The sequence below is a fragment of the Eriocheir sinensis genome, chromosome 49 (genome assembly GCF_024679095.1).
Source record: "Eriocheir sinensis breed Jianghai 21 chromosome 49, ASM2467909v1, whole genome shotgun sequence".
Lineage (NCBI taxonomy): Eukaryota > Metazoa > Arthropoda > Malacostraca > Decapoda > Varunidae > Eriocheir > Eriocheir sinensis.
In genome coordinates, this window is record NC_066557.1 from 7,371,343 (window position 1) to 7,392,056 (window position 20,714).

At 40.3% G+C, this 20,714-nt stretch overlaps 1 protein-coding gene and 1 long non-coding RNA gene across 53 annotated transcripts in view; both read left to right on the forward strand.

The window, feature by feature from the left end:
- LOC126981802 (uncharacterized) overlaps positions 1–20,714 on the forward strand; it is a 68,136-nt gene that overhangs the window by 13,422 nt on the left and 34,000 nt on the right. For all 50 annotated transcript variants that reach the window (XR_007734149.1, XR_007734158.1, XR_007734152.1 and 47 more), the window contains exons 3-7: positions 3,811–3,971; positions 5,579–5,731; positions 6,418–6,533; positions 7,307–7,482; positions 8,845–8,950. Coding sequence is in view for 2 of the 50 variants with exons in the window: in XM_050833361.1 (XP_050689318.1) it covers positions 3,811–3,971; positions 5,579–5,731; positions 6,418–6,533; positions 7,307–7,482; positions 8,845–8,950 (712 nt within the window). In the remaining 48 variants the exon portion in view is untranslated. The remainder of the gene's footprint in view (positions 1–3,810; positions 3,972–5,578; positions 5,732–6,417; positions 6,534–7,306; positions 7,483–8,844; positions 8,951–20,714) is intronic.
- Positions 12,305–19,119, forward strand: LOC126981803 (uncharacterized). Of its 3 annotated transcripts, XR_007734194.1 has the most exons (4): positions 12,305–12,486; positions 12,553–12,904; positions 13,053–18,585; positions 18,735–19,119. It is a non-coding gene; the product is annotated as an uncharacterized LOC126981803 (long non-coding RNA). The 3 variants fall into 3 exon arrangements; XR_007734192.1 differs by having other exon boundaries at positions 12,305–12,904; positions 18,735–18,749; XR_007734193.1 differs by having other exon boundaries at positions 12,305–12,904; positions 13,119–18,585; positions 18,735–18,749.

Consider the following 20,714-nt stretch of genomic DNA (forward strand, 5'->3'; position numbering starts at 1 on the left):
GCCTTAGAGCTGCCTCCTTTGATGTAAAAAGAAAAAGGTAGGCCTATATGTGAAAAAGTGTTTATTGTGCTGTGAGCAAGTGACGTGGAGGACGGTGGAAAATCGTCACCCTCTTTTTTCAGCGATTTCCAGGTTTTTCTCTACATCATTTTTTTTAACATGCGACTGCCATTTTTGTATAGTTGCCTTCGTCATTCAGGGTTTGAGTGTTCTAGAATAGGCCTTTTCATTTCTGCCTAAATCTTGAGCCAAATGAGATAATGACAATTCCTTTTTCTCATTTCCTGTAAAGTAGAAAATAATGACGTAGGCGGTTTGTTTACGAAGGTGACGAAATGTAGATTGCGAATGTGGATGAGAGGCGCAGGTGGTGGTTGTGGATGAAGAGGTGGAAGGCAAAGGCAAGGTGGAAGGAGGAAAACCGGTGTGGAGAAGTGGTAATGTGGACATGGGGAGGCAGGGCACGCAGGCACACCGGTATTACCTCCTTTCTCTGCTGCCCGCCCCCATGCTCTCTCTCTCTCTCTCTCTCTCTCTCTCTCTCTGAAGTAAACAAGTATTGACTGTAATGTTAAGTAAGTTATTATATTCACTTGTTGGTAAAGAGTAATAGAGCAAGGGAGGTGATTCTTGGCTGATCAAACTCTAAACTAATCACTTTATCAGCAGGCGAAGTGAAACTGGAGCTTATTTTTCATAGCTTACGACAAAGAAAACGGCAGTAGGCTATAAGGGTTAAGATTAAACTGTGTGATAGCCTACTCCTTAAAATTACTTTCAACTTACAGCTCTCTTAGCCTCATCGGTATCGGAAAACAATAATATAATAACGCCAAGTCTGTTTATTGTATGTATTGTATGAAGGCAATTTTTTTTCTTTACATGAGGACACGGCTCAATGGCAATAAAAAGAGTACAAAAAAAGCCCGCTACTCGCCGCTCCTATAAAAGATAAAAGTAAAGAGTAGCCAAAAGAGGTCAGTTCCGGGTGGAGAGGTGTCTATTGTTGCCTATGTATTTAGTATCTTGTAGCGTCTAATTTACGATACACCAACCCACGTAGCCTATCAAACTCAGTACATTCTCTATTTACAAGTCATGGATTCGTTTAAAAGTACTCTAAACTTCACCGGAAAGAAAGTCAAATCATGGAGGGTTGGTTTTCCGGACGGTGTTGTGGTGAGGTTATGTAAGATCTGCCGTTCATGTCATGGGGAGTGAGTACATTACTGTGAGACGGAGTTATTTAGCGGAACTATATTAGGGCACATTCATCACCACCCCTTCACTTCTTCACTTCCCGGTATACTTAGCAACCATCTCACACACACACACACACACACACACACATAACACCGTCCCTTCACTTCTTCACTTCCCGGTATACTCAGCAACCATCTCACACACACACACACACACACACACACACACACATATATAACACCGTCCCTTTACTCCTTCACTTCCCGGGACTCAGCAACCATCTCACACACACACACACACACACACACATAACACCGTCCCTTCACTTCTTCACTTCCCGGTATACTCAGCAACCATCTCTCACACACACACACACACACACACACACACACACTGCATAACACCGTCCCTTCACTTCTTCACTTCCCGGTATACTCAGCAACCATCTCTCACACACACACACACACACACACACACATACATAACACCGTCCCTTCACTTTTTTTCACTTCCCGGTATACTCAGCAACCATCTCACACACACACACACACACACACACCGTCTCTTCACTCTTCCCATTCCCATACTCAGCAAGCCGGCCATTCACACCGTCTTGCCTCCCGATAAACTTTCCCTCACACCTTATACTTTTCCCGACAACTTTCTCCCACATACCACTTTCCCCCGCGTGGACTTGCTCTGTAACTGCCGATGCTTGGTGTTTGTGTCTCAGAGGTAACTACGTATACAACAAAACTATATAACAAACTATATAACGATTGATTGATTGATAGTTTATTGTTGCAGGTAAACAACAAAGGAGAAGGGATGCTTTATAACAAAACTATAAAATAAACTATATAACAACTGTATAACGAAACTATATACCAAAATCTAGTTACTCAGAGTTACTATTTACTCATAACAGATTTTTTGCTGATTTTATTCTCTAGGATTTTTGCTGTTGTATTTAAGTTTCCGCAGATGTTTAGGAATGAACATTTATCTTAAGTTGTGAAAATGCAGTAAGTAGCGGGCTTTTTTTTTTCTGCTGAAAAAAAAAAAAACTATCGTTCCCAAGCGACTAATTCACTTTTGCCTAACTTTTGAACTTGTAGTAATTTAATCAGCGAACGTTGTATGATCAATTTCCTAACGTTTGCCAATGTGACGGAGATGAGTAGGCTACCAAGGCCGCGCGTAGCTTAGCAAACCCCCCAAACTTTACTAACTACGTCACGCTTATAGATATTTGGGCAGGTCGACAGTCCAACACAATCACTGTAAGCTCCCAAACCAAACCATATTCACCACAATGCTCCGTTACTTTTTCACAATACTAGATACCAATAAAATTTTCCTGTGTAGTTTCCTAACATTCCCTCTTTTTTTTATATCACCTCCAAACACTATAGAGATACCAGTAATTTTTTTTGTCCCATTGTATGTTTGGTTGGTGAGCTTACAAACTTGCTGTATTGGACTGTAAAACTGGCCCATTGTCTTGTTATCAGTGGTGGGGGGGAAGTGGGAGGGTTCTGTGTGTGGGGGTTGGGTGTGTTACTTAATTTACTTTTTTCACACATTTTCTCTTCCTCATTTCTCCTGCCCACTTCCTTTTCCTGTCCGTCTGTTTGGCTCTATCTATATATCTATTTTTATTTATATCTCTTCTTATTTTCTTGTTCTTCATCTTCATCTTCTGTACCTCCCTTCTCCCTTGTTGTTTACCTGCAAAAATAAACTATCAATCAGTCAGTCTTCTTTTGCTTCTAACAACGTCACGCTTACAAATATTGTCTTGTCCACTTTACTTATCAGTGCTATCAGTTAACGATTTATGAAGGAGCGCATCAGACGAATTGACCGAGTTTTGTAAATCAGGCGTTCAAGATATGCATTACCTATTCAACTTATCTAATGTATGCATGATATTTTTTTATCATGGAACTCTCGGGACTGGCTCGTGTTTAAGAGTTTTATTATTACAGTTTTACATAAAGGGCTAACACATCAATATTTAGGTCACGTGGAGACCCAGAATCATCCATCACCAGTCCACGGTAAACTGTGTGTGATCTTTAAGCATTGCAAGAAGTACATTATTTAACAGCCAGTGTACTGCCAAAATTTTGTTATTAGGTTATTGCTTATTGATTGTTGTGTTTTATTCCTTAAGGTGTGGTCGTCAGTATGCTTTCTCTCTCTCTCTCTCTCTCTCTCTCTCTCTCTCGTACTGGTAATAATCCTGTCTTTCTTACTCTCCTCTATCTTTCAAAATCTTAGGAACGGTTGAATCATTCCCACTGTTATTTCTTTTATTCTTTTATTTAAGTGTTCAGTCTTCAGTATTACCTCTCCCACTCTCCAACATACAGTGCGTGGCTGCTGTACAAATTCCTTCATGTTCAACAGTCCTGCTTCCCTTTCTCCACTGGCAACTTCAGACCAGTACTTTCTCTCCCATTTTCCCAACAAGACTATAAGGGAGGCTGCTTTCAAATCCTCAGTGTCCACCAGTTTCGTGTCTTTCCCTTAGATAAATTCCTCAACCACTTTCCAACAATTAACACAAGACTCCTACTAACACCTTCCTTCCCTTCACAGCCTCTTGGAAGGATACGCCACGGAGAATGGGCGGCAGGTGTCCTACCAGAACCTGGAGGAAAGCGTCTTCTTCCAGCAGGGCTTCGGTCAGCTGGGCTCGCTCCTGCAGTCTGCTGACCCGCTCTTGCTTCAACCTGAGGAGCGCAAGACTCTCTTCCTGAGTATCCTTTTGAGCGTGACCAGTATCAGGGATGTAAAGATGATTTGTCACTACAGTCTGTTCACTTAAGTCTGACCCAAGCTGACAACATAAACTTAAGCGTGTTGGTAAGCACTGTGCAGATTATCAGAAAGTGCTGCGTGAGATAAACACAAACAGAGGTTAAAGAAAACTTGGAAGCCATAGCAGTAGCCAATCAGCACTCAGCTTGCAAACACGCTTAGGTTTATGTTGTCAGCTTGGGTCAGACTTAAGTGAACAGACTATACTTCCCATCCCTCACAAAAGCCTCAGATTTATTATGAAGGGGTATTACTTATATCCTGGTTTAAGAATACCTGCATACCGGTGGGCAATTAATGAATGTGCATTTCTTTTAACCTACAATTTGATCCAACTCATAACATTTATCCACATATAATATTTGTTTAGATTTCTGTTTCTTGTGCATTTCTTTTAACCTGCAATTTGATCCAACTCATAATTTATCCACATATAATATTTGTTTAGATTTCTGTTTCTTATGCATTTCTTTTAACCTGCAATTTGATCCAACTCATAATTTGTCCACATATAATATTTGTTTAGATTTCTGTTTCTTGTGCATTTCTTTTAACCTGCAATTTGATCCAACTCATAATTTGTCCACATATAATATTTGTTTAGATTTCTGTTTCTTGTGCATTTCTTTTAACCTGCAATTTGATCCAACTCATAATTTATCCAGGTATAATATTTGTTTAGATTTCTGTTTCTTGTGCATTTCTTTTAACCTGCAATTTGATCCAACTCATAATTTACCCACATATAATATTTGTTTTGATTTTTGTTTCTTGTGCGTTTCTTTTAACCTGCAATTTGATCCAACTCATAATTTATCCACATATAATATTTGTTTTGATTTTTGTTTCTTGTGCGTTTCTTTTAACCTGCAATTTGATCCAACTCATAATTTATCCACATATAATATTTGTTTTGATTTTTGCTTCTCCTGCACTTCTTTTAACCTGCAATTTGATCCAACTCACATTTATCCACATTATAATATTTGTTTTGATTTTTGTTTCTTCTGCACTTCTTTTAACCTGCAATTTCATCCAACTCATAACATCTATCCACATATAATATTTGTGTTGATTTTTGTTTCTTTCCATTATAGTATGTATTCTGATCATGCAGATTTGACATTAGTGTAGATTCAACCGGGTCTCCCTTCGTATCTTATTTTGGATTCACTCTATAAGTGCATATAGCTTACAGGTAGAAGCAAAATAACTACGTTTATATGTTAGAATATTGATTTGTTAGCCCTTTATGTAAAACTGTGATTATAAAACCCTTACACACAAGCCACAGTCCAGAGAGTTTCATGATAAAAAAAATAGCAGTGTACCTCTCAGTCTCTCAGTCCCTTCCACCAGATAAAAAGAGGAAAAAAAAAAATAGCAACATTGATCTCAGGCCCTAGAGTCCCTCCCACCATGCAACCCCCCCCCCCCCCCTCCTCCCCATCAATCCTAAGGGTCCCATTAAAAAAGGAACATCGGTCTCAGTCCATAGGGTTCCCTCCACCAGTCATTGCCGTGCACCCCTTAACCCAGCCCCAAGACCTATACAACCTGCTGACCATCCATGCCATCGCCAGCATGAACCCCCTCCCACGCAGCACCATCAGCGTGCCGCAGTTCTGGCGCCGCTATGCCTACCAGGTGGGGCCCTACACGCTGCACCTGGACGACATAGAGCACGGCATCCTCAGAGGTAGTGTACAGGGAACTGATAACGAAGGAGTGTACAGGTCTCCCCCACTTTACGACGGTTTATTTTACGTCATATTTTGCTCATGATCGTCATTTTTTTTTGGGGGGGGGGGGAGGCAGTAGCTCAAAGCCAAAACACACACACACAAAAAAAAAAAACGTAGAAAAAAGCCCGCTAATCGCTGCTCCTAAAAATTATAAAAGTCGTGACCAAAAGATACTCCTCACCCACTTTTTCTCACACTTTTTTTCTCTACAATCCATCTGGTTTGCTTTTACGATTGGTTCAGTCTCTATTTATGCTATTTCATGTATATAGTTTTGCAAATGCACAGCTGGTTTGTGTTCATATTCTCTCTGGTAATGGTTCAAGATACAGTGCCTTCCATACAACATCGCTATGATTATGTAACTAGGGGTTTTAGTTCCCCTGATATGCGAGTCTAGGAATGCATCTTTATCAATCAAATCTCAGGTTCATTATGCAGTCATTTCACTCCACAATCACTTTTCCAAGAACGTAATCCAATCGTAAAGTGGCGGGCACCTTTATATGATTAAACTTTTTACAAGAGTAGTTACAGAGACAGCCTCCACTTCATAAAATTGGAACTTAAACTTTTCTATTGCAACTTGTGTAATGAATGACTTGCTTCCTGATGTCTGAAAGTCTGGTCATGTCCTCAGGTAACCGGCCGCACCCCACGACGGGCGACACGATGTTCCCCGCCAATGACCCCCGCCTGGCCCTCGCATTGCCCGCCGACCACCGCATCCACGGGGCACTCAACTGCGGCGCCCTGGTGAGTCACTGCTGACCCACCGCCACTCACACGCTGCCTGCCGCTTCTCTGATCTGGGGGCGCAGCAATAGTCTATGACTGTAACTTGGCATTCATTTCATACAAAGGTTCACGTATCACCATCGCTGTAGTCCGGCATACACTCATTGCACGTGTGCTGCAATATTCCCAGAAAAAAATTCCCATAAATCGTTTGCATGACATCTCCTACAAGAGTTCCCACAAAAGCTAATCTCTCACAGATTTGTAGGAATTCCACTCAATGTGGCAACACTAGCTTAGTACTTTACATCCAAGTACTTTACATGAGAATTGATCACATAAAGAAGTTGGAGTTGGAGATATTTTTATCGAATCTGACTCCAGCTCCAACTTCAGCCAAAAGTAGCCGACTCCTCAACTCCTGGATTCAGACTCCGCCTCCACTACCCTGCCAGTACTTCAGCTTGATAAAAATAGCCGGCAAAATAAACTAGTATTGATACACTAGGTGACTAGGATATGATCCATTATTAGCTCCTTTATTGGTCTTGAAATGTGCCATAACTTGTAACTTGTATTAAGCATTATAAAAATGAAATTATAATTATTTATCATAAACTTTTCATTTGATGCGAATTATAGCTATAAATGTTCATAATTGCGTCTCTCCCAGCACCACATGAGGGCCAAGGAGACTCTTCATTGTGGTTGTAGTGTTTGGTGTAATTTGTCAAGAATACCCACATCACCTCCACACTGTACCTATATAACACTCTGTATTGCCGTTCCAGAGCTGCCCGCCACTGCTGGCCTTTGACGTGGACCAGCTAGAGCAGCAGATGGACGACAACTTCCACAAATTCTGTAACGGCAGCGTGAAGCTCCTCTCTGACAACAGCCTGCTCATCAACTCCATCTTCCAGTGGTTCAGAGTTGACTTTGGGTCCACGGAAGGCTCGGTCCTCGAGTATGTTGAATAGACTTTGTATTTAGGTCTACATGTAGTGCCCTGGATTTATCTTCTTTCCTCTTCTTCGTTTAACCCGGTAGCAGCGGGGATCATGTTTCTTAATGGTCCCTCCAAGCGAAAAAACGAGAAAAATCACCCCTCACACAAACCATTTCATAATATATATCGAAGCATTTGTGATCAGATTATGTATCATCTATTTTGGGGGGTTATATCATGGCACAAATTTGGCCCGTCGCTGCTACATGGTAAAGCCACAAATTTGGCCCGTCACTGCTACATGTCCTTATTTTCCCTCATGGGGTTGGGCGGGTTGATTATATTATAGATACGGTGTAGGGGCTCGGTTTTATCACTACTGAAAAGAACTCATAATACGTATATGTTCTGCATGATGGATACGGTGTACTTCCCAGGTTTTATCATTACTGTAAAGAATCCATATTATTTCCTGCATTATGAATACTGTGCAGTGCCCTGAATTCATCATTATCTACACAGGGATTTTTCTTCTTTCATCAGTATCATCAGTGACCTTATTTGCCACTAAGACAGAGTAAAGAGTTGAAAAGCCATGCTACCATTCTGATAAGATTTTTAGCCAAGAAATTCTCCATAAAGATATACTTTAAGCATAAGGAGTGTGTAGTTTAAAAATGTTAGCCTTTGCATTTCTGCCATCACAATCATGTTGGAGTTGTCAATCATTTTCCTCATGTCAAATATTTTCCTCATGAACCACAAGTTTTGATTATCTTTTGGTGGCTCTGAAATGCATTACATCTTCCTTGTCTTGTCTCTGTCTTTCTCTCCATGCTGCACCACCTGCCTGGTTCTTATTACTTACCTGTGCTTATTATTATTTTTTTTTTTTAAAGATCCACCTTCTGTTGCTGTTCTGTTTGTTCCTTTTGCCTCCCACTGTATCGCCCCACTCCTTCCAACCTCACACACCCTTTTCCAGTCCCTCTAACTTCATATTGCTGCCATAACCCTATAAAGGACTGAGACACACTTGTGCACTATAAAAGCCTTAAGCTGCATGGTGCTCTTTGGCTGAACACCAGAGTCTGCCTATTGTCTCCAGTGCCCAAGTTATATTCCTGACAGGCTGTCGGTAAAAACATATCCCTTGAAGATCAATTTTTCATGAGCTTTGAGAAGTGGCAGATCTCCCCATGACAACCCTACCCACCTCACTTTCATCCATCTGGTCACTTCCACTTCATACTGCTACCCTAACCTCACCCACCTCACCCTCATCCATCTAATCTCTCTAACTTCATCATCCTACCTTAACCTCACCCACTTCACCCAGCTGCCTTCCACTCATCATCATCTTCCTGTGTCCTTCCTCAGGTTTTTGGCAGAACAAGTAGAGGACCCCACTATCACCCAAGCCCTTGTTGAAGCCTCCCAAGGGCAGCGCCGCTTCAACTACAACTACGACTGGACTCTCAATGCTGTGAGTAGTGCTGCCTTGGCTCCTCTTCCTTCCATGGTGCTGCTGACTTGCACGGCCCTCTTTGTCCTGGCTCGGAGCAATGGGGGCCTCACTTCCTCCTTTCTCTGGCTGTAGCTTCCATTCAGGGACACACTAAAGAGTTTGAATTGTGATTCTTACTACTTTACTGTTCATGTTGTTTTCCCTGCAAATCATGGCTAAGATAGTTCACTTCCTGTATCTCAGAGTCCTGGCTCGAGCTTCCATGCTGGGAGATATTAATAGTTAAAAGTGCATCTGATATCTAATTGTTTATGTTGTTTTTCCTGCAAATAATGTCCAAGGTAGTTTACTTCCTCTCATTAAACATTATCTCATTCGTGATTGATTAATTGGCTCTTTGAAACTTATACTGAATGAAATATAACATGTATAAAATTTACTAATGAAAACAGAAAAGTATATGTAAATACCTATTTCTAAAGTGGTTATGTGTGTATGTGTGAGGTATTGGATGCCAAGTTAACCAGTGTATATAATATCCATTAGAAACTCAGTAATGCATCCTTGGTCTCACACAGAGGATATTTCTACAAGCTATCAGAGTCGAAACCTAATAAGCAGGAAAGTCACATAAACAGCAGCTCCTTCAAACAGTGCTAATACCTTGAAACAACAAAGCTATTCTCTAGTAACACAAGGCAAATGCAGGTGCGACTAAGGCAGTGTGGGCAGCTTGTCTCGGCTACATGTAACTTCCGATCTCCAGGTAACATAACGTCTCATCTCCACTTACACTGATGCCATGAACTGGGTCTGCATGAGCTTGGTGGTGGGCATCTGAGGATTTTTTTGGGAGCTTTACTTTGGTGTGCTTTGTGTGGGCTTCTTGGTGTGCTCTGTTTGGGCTTCTTCAGTATGTGGTGCTCCTTACAAATGGGCAGGAGTGGATTTTAGAGAATGAAACATATGGCAATAATTAATGTCTTCTGTAACATGAGGGAAAAAAGGGTGGTTATATTTTATTTTTTATTTTCGTTTTATTCATTATTTTTTTATATGTGTGCGTTCTTACCCTTCCCATATATAATATTGAAGGTTTTAACTCAAAACTTCCCATATTTTAATTATCTTTTATCATTCAAACCTCAAGCTTGTGCATACATACTTTTAACACACAGTTTCATTTTATAAACCATTCATCTGCTCATTAATATTCCATTGGGAAGCTGAAATATCTTGCACCTCTATCACCCTTCATTTTATATATAGTTTTTATCTGGGTTCATCAGAGCATAGTTTATTTTTTCTGATCTTCCAGTGAATGGGTGGTGAATGGCTTTACTTTGATGGTATACTCGTTAACACTTGGTTCTTGTGTACAGCATTGTGGTGATGGCGTGGTGGTGGTGGTGGTGGTGGTAGTTCATAACTCTAGTAGATCATGGTGGCTTGTTGCAGGCTGTATGTGTGCTGATTCATACTCACCATTGCTTTTTTTTCTGTATTTTCCCTTGAGCTTCTTTCCTGTAAAAAAAAAATAATAATAATAAATAAATCACATCAGGAGAAAAAATACCTACCCAGGAAAGTAATTCAACTGAGGTATGAAGATTATATAGTATCTTGAAAGTAAAGATTCATTACCATTCTTTATTTTAACAATAGAACACTTTTTTTCCTCAGACCATTTTCCTAGAGTAATTTTTTGTTCAACATGAGTTTTTATTATTTTGCTGTGTATGAATTAGCAACTGTTAAAGATAGTGATCCCTTCCTATAGTGGTTATTCTAGTCCATAGCATAGTGGACGTTGAAGTATTAGAATTAGCACTTTTTTATGTAGATTTTCCTCTTTGTTTTATTTTCATTGGCCTGCAGTTTACTTTTGTCCTGATGCCTTTCATTAAAACTTAAACATGTGTGCCCTCCCATTAAATTCTCTCTCCTGAGGTCAGCATCATAATAGTTCCTTCTGTTGTATTATTTTGTTTGTATATACCATCTTAAAACCCATTAGCTGAGTCATGTTTCTCTCTCCCTGATGTTTGTTGGTTTGCTTGCCTTACAGATATAATTTCCTCCACAAAAACAGCCCCAGCCTTTGTTGTGTGTAGTCATAGTGTCACAGGCAGGGCAGGGACTTCACTCCCACTCCTGTGGCTGCTTTTGTTGCCTCTGCCACAAATCTTCACTTGTTAAATGAACGTGCAAAGTTGTTACGTTGTCAGATGTGATTTTATATGAAAAAAATAATGTTATTCTAGCAAAAGGTTACATTGAAAGATGTCAATGCTGGTCAGTGTTTAAGATTACTTTTTTGCCTCATGAAACCTGACCTAAAAATTTTGAGTGATAGAATACTTTGAACTTCTAAATCATTGTATTATTATGTGGAAGCTCATTTTTTAACATAGTGTGCAGTAAATAATAACCAGAGATTGATACCTTTTACTAGCACTGCAAACAGGTGTAAATGTGCTTCTACACAAAGACATATTGCCATCAGAAATGCCGTTTCCATCAGCATAAGGTGTTATGAATAAGCTTCATGAGGGAAGTAGTTCTTAAAAAAAAAAAAAAAAAATGGGTCTTATCATCTTCAAAAGAGAATAAAAATGCAGTGAAGATCCCTTATAAGTCCTCATTTTTAGCCTCCACACCTAACAAGACAATGCTTATAAATATAGAGCAAAGTATCATACGTAGTTATTAGACATTCAGTGGCAGAGGTTGCTCCAGTATTTAATCAGGAATCAGTCTTGTAACTCAGCGTGGAAAGACTTGTCATCGTTTCAACCATCATAACTGCATCCGTCCATATCACCAAATAAGAGAACACTTTGATGCTATAATGTATGATGCTATAATGTAAAGACAATAGCCAAGTCATGAGGTTGTGTTGTGTGGATAGCCAGGTGATGTGTAATTTACTTTTCTTGTTATATTTGCAAGATGATTATTTATAAGCATCTCAGAGTATTTAGCAGTAAAGAGTATTCTATTTATTCTTAATATATACATGTATTTATTAGATATTTATTATAGAGAATTAACAATATAATGCAGTATTTTGTTGTCATGTGTTGTTTGAGATGTAGTTTGGCTAACACCTTGTGGCCCACGTACATAGGAGATTTAAAAAGGCCAGCTCCACAATTTTAAAGGGCCAGCTCCACAATTTTAAAGGGCCAGCTCCACAATTTTAAAGCCCCAGCTCCACAATTTTAAAGGGCCAGCTCCACAATTTTAAAGGCCCAGCTCCACAATTTTAAAGGGCCAGCTCCACAATTTTAAAGGGCCAGCTCCACAATTTTAAAGGGCCAGCTCCACAATTTTAAAGGGCTAGCTCCACAATTTTAAAGGATCGCTCCACAATTTTAAAGGCCAGCTCCACAATTTTAAAGGCCCAGCTCCACAATTTTAAAGCCCCAGCTCCACAATTTTAAAGCCCCAGCTCCACAATTTTAAAGGCCAGCTCCACAATTTTAAAGCCCCAGCTCCACAATTTTAAAGGCCAGCTCCACAATTTTAAAGGGGCTCCACAATTTTAAAGGGTCATCTCCACAATTTTAAAGGCCCAGCTCCACAATTTTAAAGGGCCAGCTCCACAATTTTATAAGGCCAGCTCCACAATTTTAAAGGGCCAGCTCCACAATTTTATAAGGCCAGCTCCACAATTTTAAAGGGCCAGCTCCACAATTTTATAAGGCCAGCTCCACAATTTTAAAGGCCCAGCTCCACAATTTTAAAGGCCCAGCTCCACAATTTTAAAGGCCCAGCTCCACAATTTTAAAGGCCCAGCTCCACAATTTTAAAGGGCCAGCTCCACAATTTTAAAGGGCCAGCTCCACAATTTTATAAGGCCAGCTCCACAATTTTAAAGGGCCAGCTCCACAATTTTATAAGGCCAGCTCCACAATTTTAAAGGCCCAGCTCCACAATTTTAAAGGGCCAGCTCCATAATTTTAAAGGGTCATCTCCACAATTTTAAAGGCCCAGCTCCACAATTTTAAAGGGGCTCCACAATTTTAAAGGCCCAGCTCCACAATTTTAAAGGGGCTCCACAATTTTAAAGGCCCAGCTCCACAATTTTAAAGGGCCAGCTCCACAATTTTATAAGGCCAGCTCCACAATTTTAAAGGGCCAGCTTGACAATTTTAAAGGCCCAGCTCCACAATTTTGAAAGGCCAGCTCCATAATTTTAAAGGGCCTCCACAATTTTAAAGCCCCAGCTCCACAATTTTAAAGGGCCAGCTCCACAATTTTAAAGGCCCAGCTCCACAATTTTAAAGCCCCAGCTCCATAATTTTAAAGGGCCAGCTCCACAATTTAGCACAACCAGTTCACAAGCTCACAAGCCTAAAACAAGCACCATGAGAATTTCTTATACATCTACCCACGGAAATGCCCTTAACTCCTACGAAAGCCTTGTAAAATGTGTGAGCTTGGGCGCCGTAATGTTTGAGGATATTGCTGTAAGTCATCCCTCCCATCCTTGAAAGTCGCAGTCACACCTTCACATGATCCCCCAAGATAATATAATACAGGGCCTGAGTGTGCTGCATTTAAAAGAAAACTAACCTTATTTGTCTCGATCATTCCTGAATCTGTATATTGTTTTGACTTGTTGAAACGGTAATCGGCTGGACCTATAATTACCATATATGAAAGTTCTATAGTTTTATATATTTATCTTAAGTCATGGAATATATAAAGGGAGACTTCTCATGTTTCCCCCTGTTCATGTTTGGTCTTTCCTTGTTGAATTCTAAAGCCACTGTTTACATGGAATTATCGTTTTAATGTTTATTGTTATGTTATGGTCTTGTTGTGATAGTCCTCTGAATTTTGTTATGGTATTTCTCTTGTGTTATAGACGAGTTTTACCCGAGGAATATATCAGTCTTGTCCTTATGTAGGGTTTGTTCACGAATTTATACTTACCTTTCCAATTAGTACTCACTCAGTCAGGATAAACAGTCTACCTTTCCAACTAGTATACTCACTCAGTGTGAATTAAAACAGTCTACCTCTCCAATTAGTACTCACTCAGTCTGAATAAAAACAGTCTACCTTTCCAACTAGTATACTCATAAAAACAGTCTACCTCTCCAACTAGTATACTCACTCAGTCTGAATAAAAACAGTCTATCTTTCCAATTAGTATTCACTCAGTCAGGATAAACAGTCTGCTGGATAAGAAGCTGAGTGATAAAGATGAATTAGTCTGAAATTAAGAATGCCGATCAGTCTGTGTTGTATTTCATTTTAAACGCTCAATATTCCAGAGATTTTTAACGTCAAAGAAAGCAGATTAAAGGCAGAATTAGATGTAAAAAAAGACCTCTACCCTCAGCTCCTACAAAATGAAGATAAGAAAGATTAAAAACTACCCCAGAAGCATAATCAGTTTCGGTCTTAGAGGTAGTGCTCCCCTTTTGAATGTATTAGTCATCAAAAAATATATAGAAAATCCTTGTTGGAAGCAGAATAGGGAGAGAATATACAGACAAGGAAAGGCTGCTCCAGAGTTTACCAATGAAAAAAAAAAATGAAAGAATATATATACTGGTTAACTCTTTCATTAGGGAGTCGGACGGCATAGGGACGAACTTGAAGATATTTTGCTTAATGTTGTGTCGTTTTCTTTTCCGACATGCTTACTAAATGGAAAGGTGTGTGCAAATTGGTGAACATGTCCATAATGTATCTTGTTACCTGTTTATGAAGAGTGATTGCTGTGTCCTTTATGTGTAACCTGTGTTTTGTGAAATTGTGAGTCTATTTTGTATGCTTTTCTGTCTGTCAACTGCAGGCCTATTTGTATACTTTGTTGAACCATTGTCTTCTGGTGCCCTGACTTGTGTTCAGGTGTTCCTGTCCTGATGATTGTCTAACTCCAACCAATAAAATTAATGAGAGGAGAGTTACTTTCGCAACTTCTATTAAGGCTAGTCAACCCAACGATGGATGCCCTCAGAAGGTGACCGTGTGTGTGTGCGGTGCGTGTAAGTGTGTGTGTGTGTGTTTTTATAATTTCTCACCTCTCTTCCTTTGACGTCATATTTCTACTTCCTCTTTCTTCTTTGTTGTTACCCTGTCTGTCTGTCTGTCTGTCTGTGTGTCTGTCATATGTATATAAATCTGTTCATTTGTGTGCTGTGAGGGCCAAGTTGAGATTAATTGTGGAAGCTTAAGTTAATTCAAATGAGCTTTAGTTGAAAACAGTAGTAGTAGTAGTAGTAGTATAGGAGTAGTAGTTGTGGTGGTATAGTGGGTGGTGGTCCTCTAATAATAGTAATAGTTGGTAGTGTTGTTGTTTTCAATAGGAGTAATAGCATTGCAGTACAACCCTTATAACTCAAAATTTTATGTAACTCGTTAAGACAAAGATAAAGTGATTGAAAACTGATTCCAAATTCTGATAAACAACGGGAAAACAAAATTGGAGAAAAATGGTGCAGTTCTTTTTCGCCATTTTGCAGAGTTGTAAGCACGTATTGGTGGGCTACTCGGCATGGCGAGCCTGCATTAGCTTGGCTTCAACGCGTAGTCCTGCTGTATATGCGCCTGGACCACGTGACCTGACTCATTCATCCGCTCTCCGATTCACCTCAGCACGCTGCCAAAGTGTTGCAACATTTCGTTTTCCACACTCGGCATGGCGAGTCTGCATTAGCTTTGCTTCAACACGTAGTCCAGCTGTAGGCTATATGCGCCTGGGCCACGTGACCTGACTCTTACATCCTCTTTCTGATTCACCTCAGCACGCTGCCGAGGTGTAGCAACATTTCGTGTTCTGCACTTGGCATGGCGTGCCCACACTAAGTTTGTTTAATTAAACTATAAACATCCCTACATCCCTGCGTTCAACAGATACGCTACGCACGCAACGGTTTACAATGTTCCGCAGTGTTGTGCAACTTGGGCAGCAAGTTGCCTCAAGATGGCGGCGTTAGCTAAACCGCACGAGGAGTCGTTGGGCGGGGGACAAAGGAGGCGTCGTAAGTATATGAATGTTGCCAGTGTCCCCACTGCTGCATCTTGTCGTCTTCTGCGCTTGTATTGTTCAGCTATGATTGCTGCTTACAGTAAAGTGTCGCCTGTAAGACCTCCTGAGGGAATATTGATCGGGATGATTTTTAAAGTTTGTAGCTACTGTATGTAGGTACACCAGTATTAGAAGTGTAGATATTAAGGCAAGGCAATGGAAATTTTTTGAACAAAAACACCCAGCATAGCCCATACACAATTTGAGTACGTCAGACAAGGGAATAATGAATCAACCTGAATATACGTAAAGAGTAGGCGTTTATATGTAGGTAGTTTAATGGCGTGGCTAGTAAGGACAACGTGAAACGTCACTTCGTGGGAGAGTTTATCGTTTTTAGAACGTCACTCACTGGGCGGGAAAGGTGACCTGTTGGGCGGGAATTTACTGTTAATAAACACGTCACTTTCTGGGCGGGAAAGGTGACTAGTTAGGCGGGAATTTACTGTTATTGAAAACGTCACTTTTTGGGCGGGAAAGGTGACTTGTTAAGCGGGAATTTACTGTTGCTGTAAACGTTACTCATTGCGCTGGAATTCACTATTGTTGAGAGAAGATAGCGGGCAGGGGAGAGTGAGACTTGTAAGGCAGCAGGAAACTTGTAGGGCAGGGCATACCTTGTTGCTGCTCCGTTACTCGTCCTTACACACACACACACACACACACACACACACACTCCACCTCTTTGCTTGTTCTCGTTACCCGTTTCATACATTGTTTCTCGTTTTCCACACTTGCCGCCCTTTCCACTTTATTTTTCTATTTTTTTTATTTACATTTTATTCATTTATTTTTCCGTTTTTGGTTATCCCCGAATTATAGAGAAGTTCACCCTCTAGACTCCTTCATGTAGCTCCTATTTCCCATGATGGTTAAATAGATAATTAAATGTTCTTATTCTCATTCTCCTCCTCTTCCTCCTTTCGCTTGTCCCAGATCGGCCTTCCATTCTTGCTTTCTTTCTTTCTATTCCTCCTCTACATCAATAACAACATTACGTATTCTTCCTCTATATAACTATCAGCGTAAACTAATATTCCTCTCTTGATGTTGAGTCCAAAAACTCCACATGTATCCTTGGTTGGCCCCAGTTCGTTCATTGCGCGTGTATTTTTTTTATATTTTTTATAGTCATGCCGCTGTGCACTCCTGTCTTCGTGTTAAGGAAAGAAAGGAAGGAAGAAAAAAAGAAAGCCAGGCAGGAAGAAAGTAAGAAAGAAAGAACGAACGAGAGAAAGAAGATAAGATAAGAAAGAAGATAATTGACAGCTCTTGCGGCCACCTCTTCGGATTCTTTACAGGAGCAGCGAGTAGCGGGCTTTTTTTTTTTATTGTTTCCTTTTTTTGTGCCCTTGTGCTGTCTGCTGTAAAAAAAAAATAGAAAGAAAACAAGAAAGACAATAGAAAGAAAACAAAAAAGACAATAGAAAGAAAGGAAGAAAGATGATAGAAGATAAAAGATGGTGAACTGATGTATATTCTAGCTGCTAGGTCCCCCCTCCGTTTGCTGCCAGATCTCCCCTTACGTTCTTATGTTCTTATGTTCTTATTGTAATGAAAATCCGGGTACTTTCAGTTTTGCCCGAAGGTGATTTGTAGGAGATGGACAACTTTTTCTTGTTCTGCTCCTCCCCCTCCTCTTCCCCCCCCCCCTCCTCCTCCTTGCACATGTGTTCCTCCTTTTTTCCTTCTCCTCCCGTTTCTCGTCCTCCTTTTCCTTCTTGTGTTCCTCCTCTTTTTCTCCCACCCTCCTCCTCTTTCTCCTAATGTTTCTCCTCCTCCTCCTCTTTCTCCTCCATGTGTTCGTCGTTTTCCTCCTTCTCCTCCTCATCCTCATCCTCATCCTCCCTCTCTTTCGCATGTTCCAGATCAGTTTTCCCATTTTGCTTACTTTGTTTTTCCTCATACTTTACATAATTGTCAACATAAGGTAATATTTCTCTCATGATATAAGTTTAATGGTTTCTAAGGTCCAAAGTCGATCTTAACCTCTTCTCACAGGTACCGTTTATGCCCCCAACTTCACCTGTATATACTTTACCTTTCCTTTCTTGCTAACTTATAATATCTCCTCGACCTCTGCATACTCATCAACATTAGGTTATCTTCCTCTCTTAAATGAAGTCTAATGGCTCATAATCACTTTTAATCACTTCACAGGTAGCGTATGCCTTCAACTACACCTGTACTTTACCTTTCCTTTCTTGCTAACTTGCTATCTCCTCGACCTCTATACATCAACATTAGGTTATCTTCCTCTCTTAAATGAAGTCTAATGGTTCATAATCACTTTTAATCACTTCACAGGTAGCGTATGCCCTCAACTTCACCTGTACTTTACCTTTCCTTTCTTGCTAACTTATAATATCTCCTCGACCTCTGAATACTCATCAACATTAGGTTATCTTCCTCTATTGAATGAAGTCTAATGGCTCATAATCACTTTTAATCACTTCACAGGTAGCGTATGCCCTATATACTTTACTTTTCCTTTCTTGCTAACTTATAATATCTCGTCCTCTGCATACTCATCAACATTAGGTTATCTTCCTCTATTGAATGAAGTCTAATGGCTCATAATCTTTTTAATCACTCTTCACAGGTAGGGTATGCCCTCAACTTCACCTGCACTTTACCTTTCCTTTCTTGCTAACTTATAATATCTCGTCCTCTGCATACTCATCAACATTAGGTTATCTTCCTCTCTTGAATGAAGTCTAATGGCTCATAATCTTTTTAATCACTTCACAGGTAGCGCATGCCCTCAACTTCACCTGTACTTTACCTTTCCCTTCTTGCTAACTTAATTACTCCTGGTCCCTTACTTAAATATCAACATTAAGTCTTCTTCCTATGTTGACTTGAATTTAATGGCTCATAACTTTCAAACAATCTTCCTAATCCCATTTCTCATGTAACGTATATTGCCTAACTACTTTACCCTTCCCGCCTTGCTCATTTAATATCTCCTCACACTGTATACTCGTCAACATAAGGTATTCTTCCTCTCTTTTAAGTTTAATTGTGCATAGCGTCCATCCCGTCTCCTTAATCCCTTCTCTCAGGTAACGTATGCCCTCAACTTTACCTGTGGCCTACTTTACCCTTCCCTTCTTGCTCATATAAGGGGCTATTACACTGAGCAAATTTTCCGTGGATCTTCAGTCAAACCACGATTTCCGCTGGCGTGGTTCTCCTATTTCCGTGTTTTTCTGACGTGTCCACGATCTTCCAAAGCTACGGTAGATTTCACCGAAGGACGACGGTATTACTCACCATCATCATCATCAGCAATAACAAGAAACAAATGAGAACCACGCCAGCGGAAATCGTGGTTTGACTGAAGATCCACGGAAAATTTGCCCAGTGTAATTGCCCCTTTAGTATTTATCCTCTATATATTTGTCTATGTAAGGTAATTCTCCTATCTTGATTTCCTTGATTCTATTTTAATTATTAGTTGCGTACAGCCAGTCTTCCTGATCCCTTCTCTCAAGTCACCTTTCCCTTCTTTCCCGCTTAATATATCCTCATTCTTTATATATTTGTTATTATAAGGTATTTTTTTCTCTCCTTGTTCAAGTTTAATAGTTCATAGCGTCCATGCAGTCCTTAATTCCTTCTGTCAGTTTTCGCTTCTTTCTCAATCTCAATCTTTTTTTAATTTATTTGTTCTCTTTTATATATTAGCTAGGATATGGTAGTCTTCCTCTCTTTTTATTTTCTTTCTATCTTTCTTTTTTCCTTCTTTCCTTCCTTCCTTCCATCCTCCCTTCCTTTCTTCCTTCCTTCCTTCCTTCCTTCCTTCCTTCCTTCTTTCCTTCCTTCATTCATTCATTCATTCATTCCATCCTTCCCTCTTTCCTTCCTTCCTTTCTTCCTTCCTTCCTTCCTTCCTTCTTTCCCTCCTTCCTTCCTTCCTTCCCTCTTTCCTTCCTTCCTTCCTTTTATCCTTCCCTCCTTCTCTCCTTCCTTCCTTCTTTCCATCCTTTCTTCCTTTCTTCCTTTCTTCCTTCCTTCCTTCTTTCCATCCTTTCTTCCTTCCTTCCATCCTTCCTTCCTTCCTTCTCTCCTTCATTCCTTCCTTCCTTCTTTCCTTCCTTCCTTCATTCATTCATTCATTCCATCCTTCCTTCCTTCCTTCCTTCCTTCCCTCCTTCCTTCCTTCCTTCCCTCCTTCCTTCCTTCCTTTCTTCCTTCCTTCCCTCTTTCCTTTCTTCCTTCCATCCTTCCCTCCTTCCTTCCTTCTTTCCATCCTTCCTTCCTTCCTTCCTTCCTTCCTTTCATCCTTCCTTCCTTCCTTCCTTCCTTCTTTCCCTCCCTCCTTCCTTCATTTCTCTCTCTTTATTTATTTATTTACTTGCTTAGGTTTAATTGTTCACAGCGTCGAAGCATCGAAGCACACTTCTTTTATTTCAGCTTTCCTTTCTTCCTTAATTTCTCATCCTCTTTAAATTTCCCAACAGGTATCATTCCTCTCGTAGCGTCCAACAAGTTTTAAGTTCCTCTCTCTCTCCCTCAATGTTCCAGGTCAGCTTTCCCTCCCAGCATCACCTCTCATGTATTCTTCCTTAAATCCTCACCGTCTCTGTATTTGTCAACAGGTATGCTTCCTCTCATAGCGTCTCACCAGTCCTTAGTTCCTCTCTCTCCCTCAGTGTTCCAGGTCAGCTTTCCCTCCCAGCATCACCTCTCATATATTCTCTTCATCCCTCTCGTTATCTCTCTCCT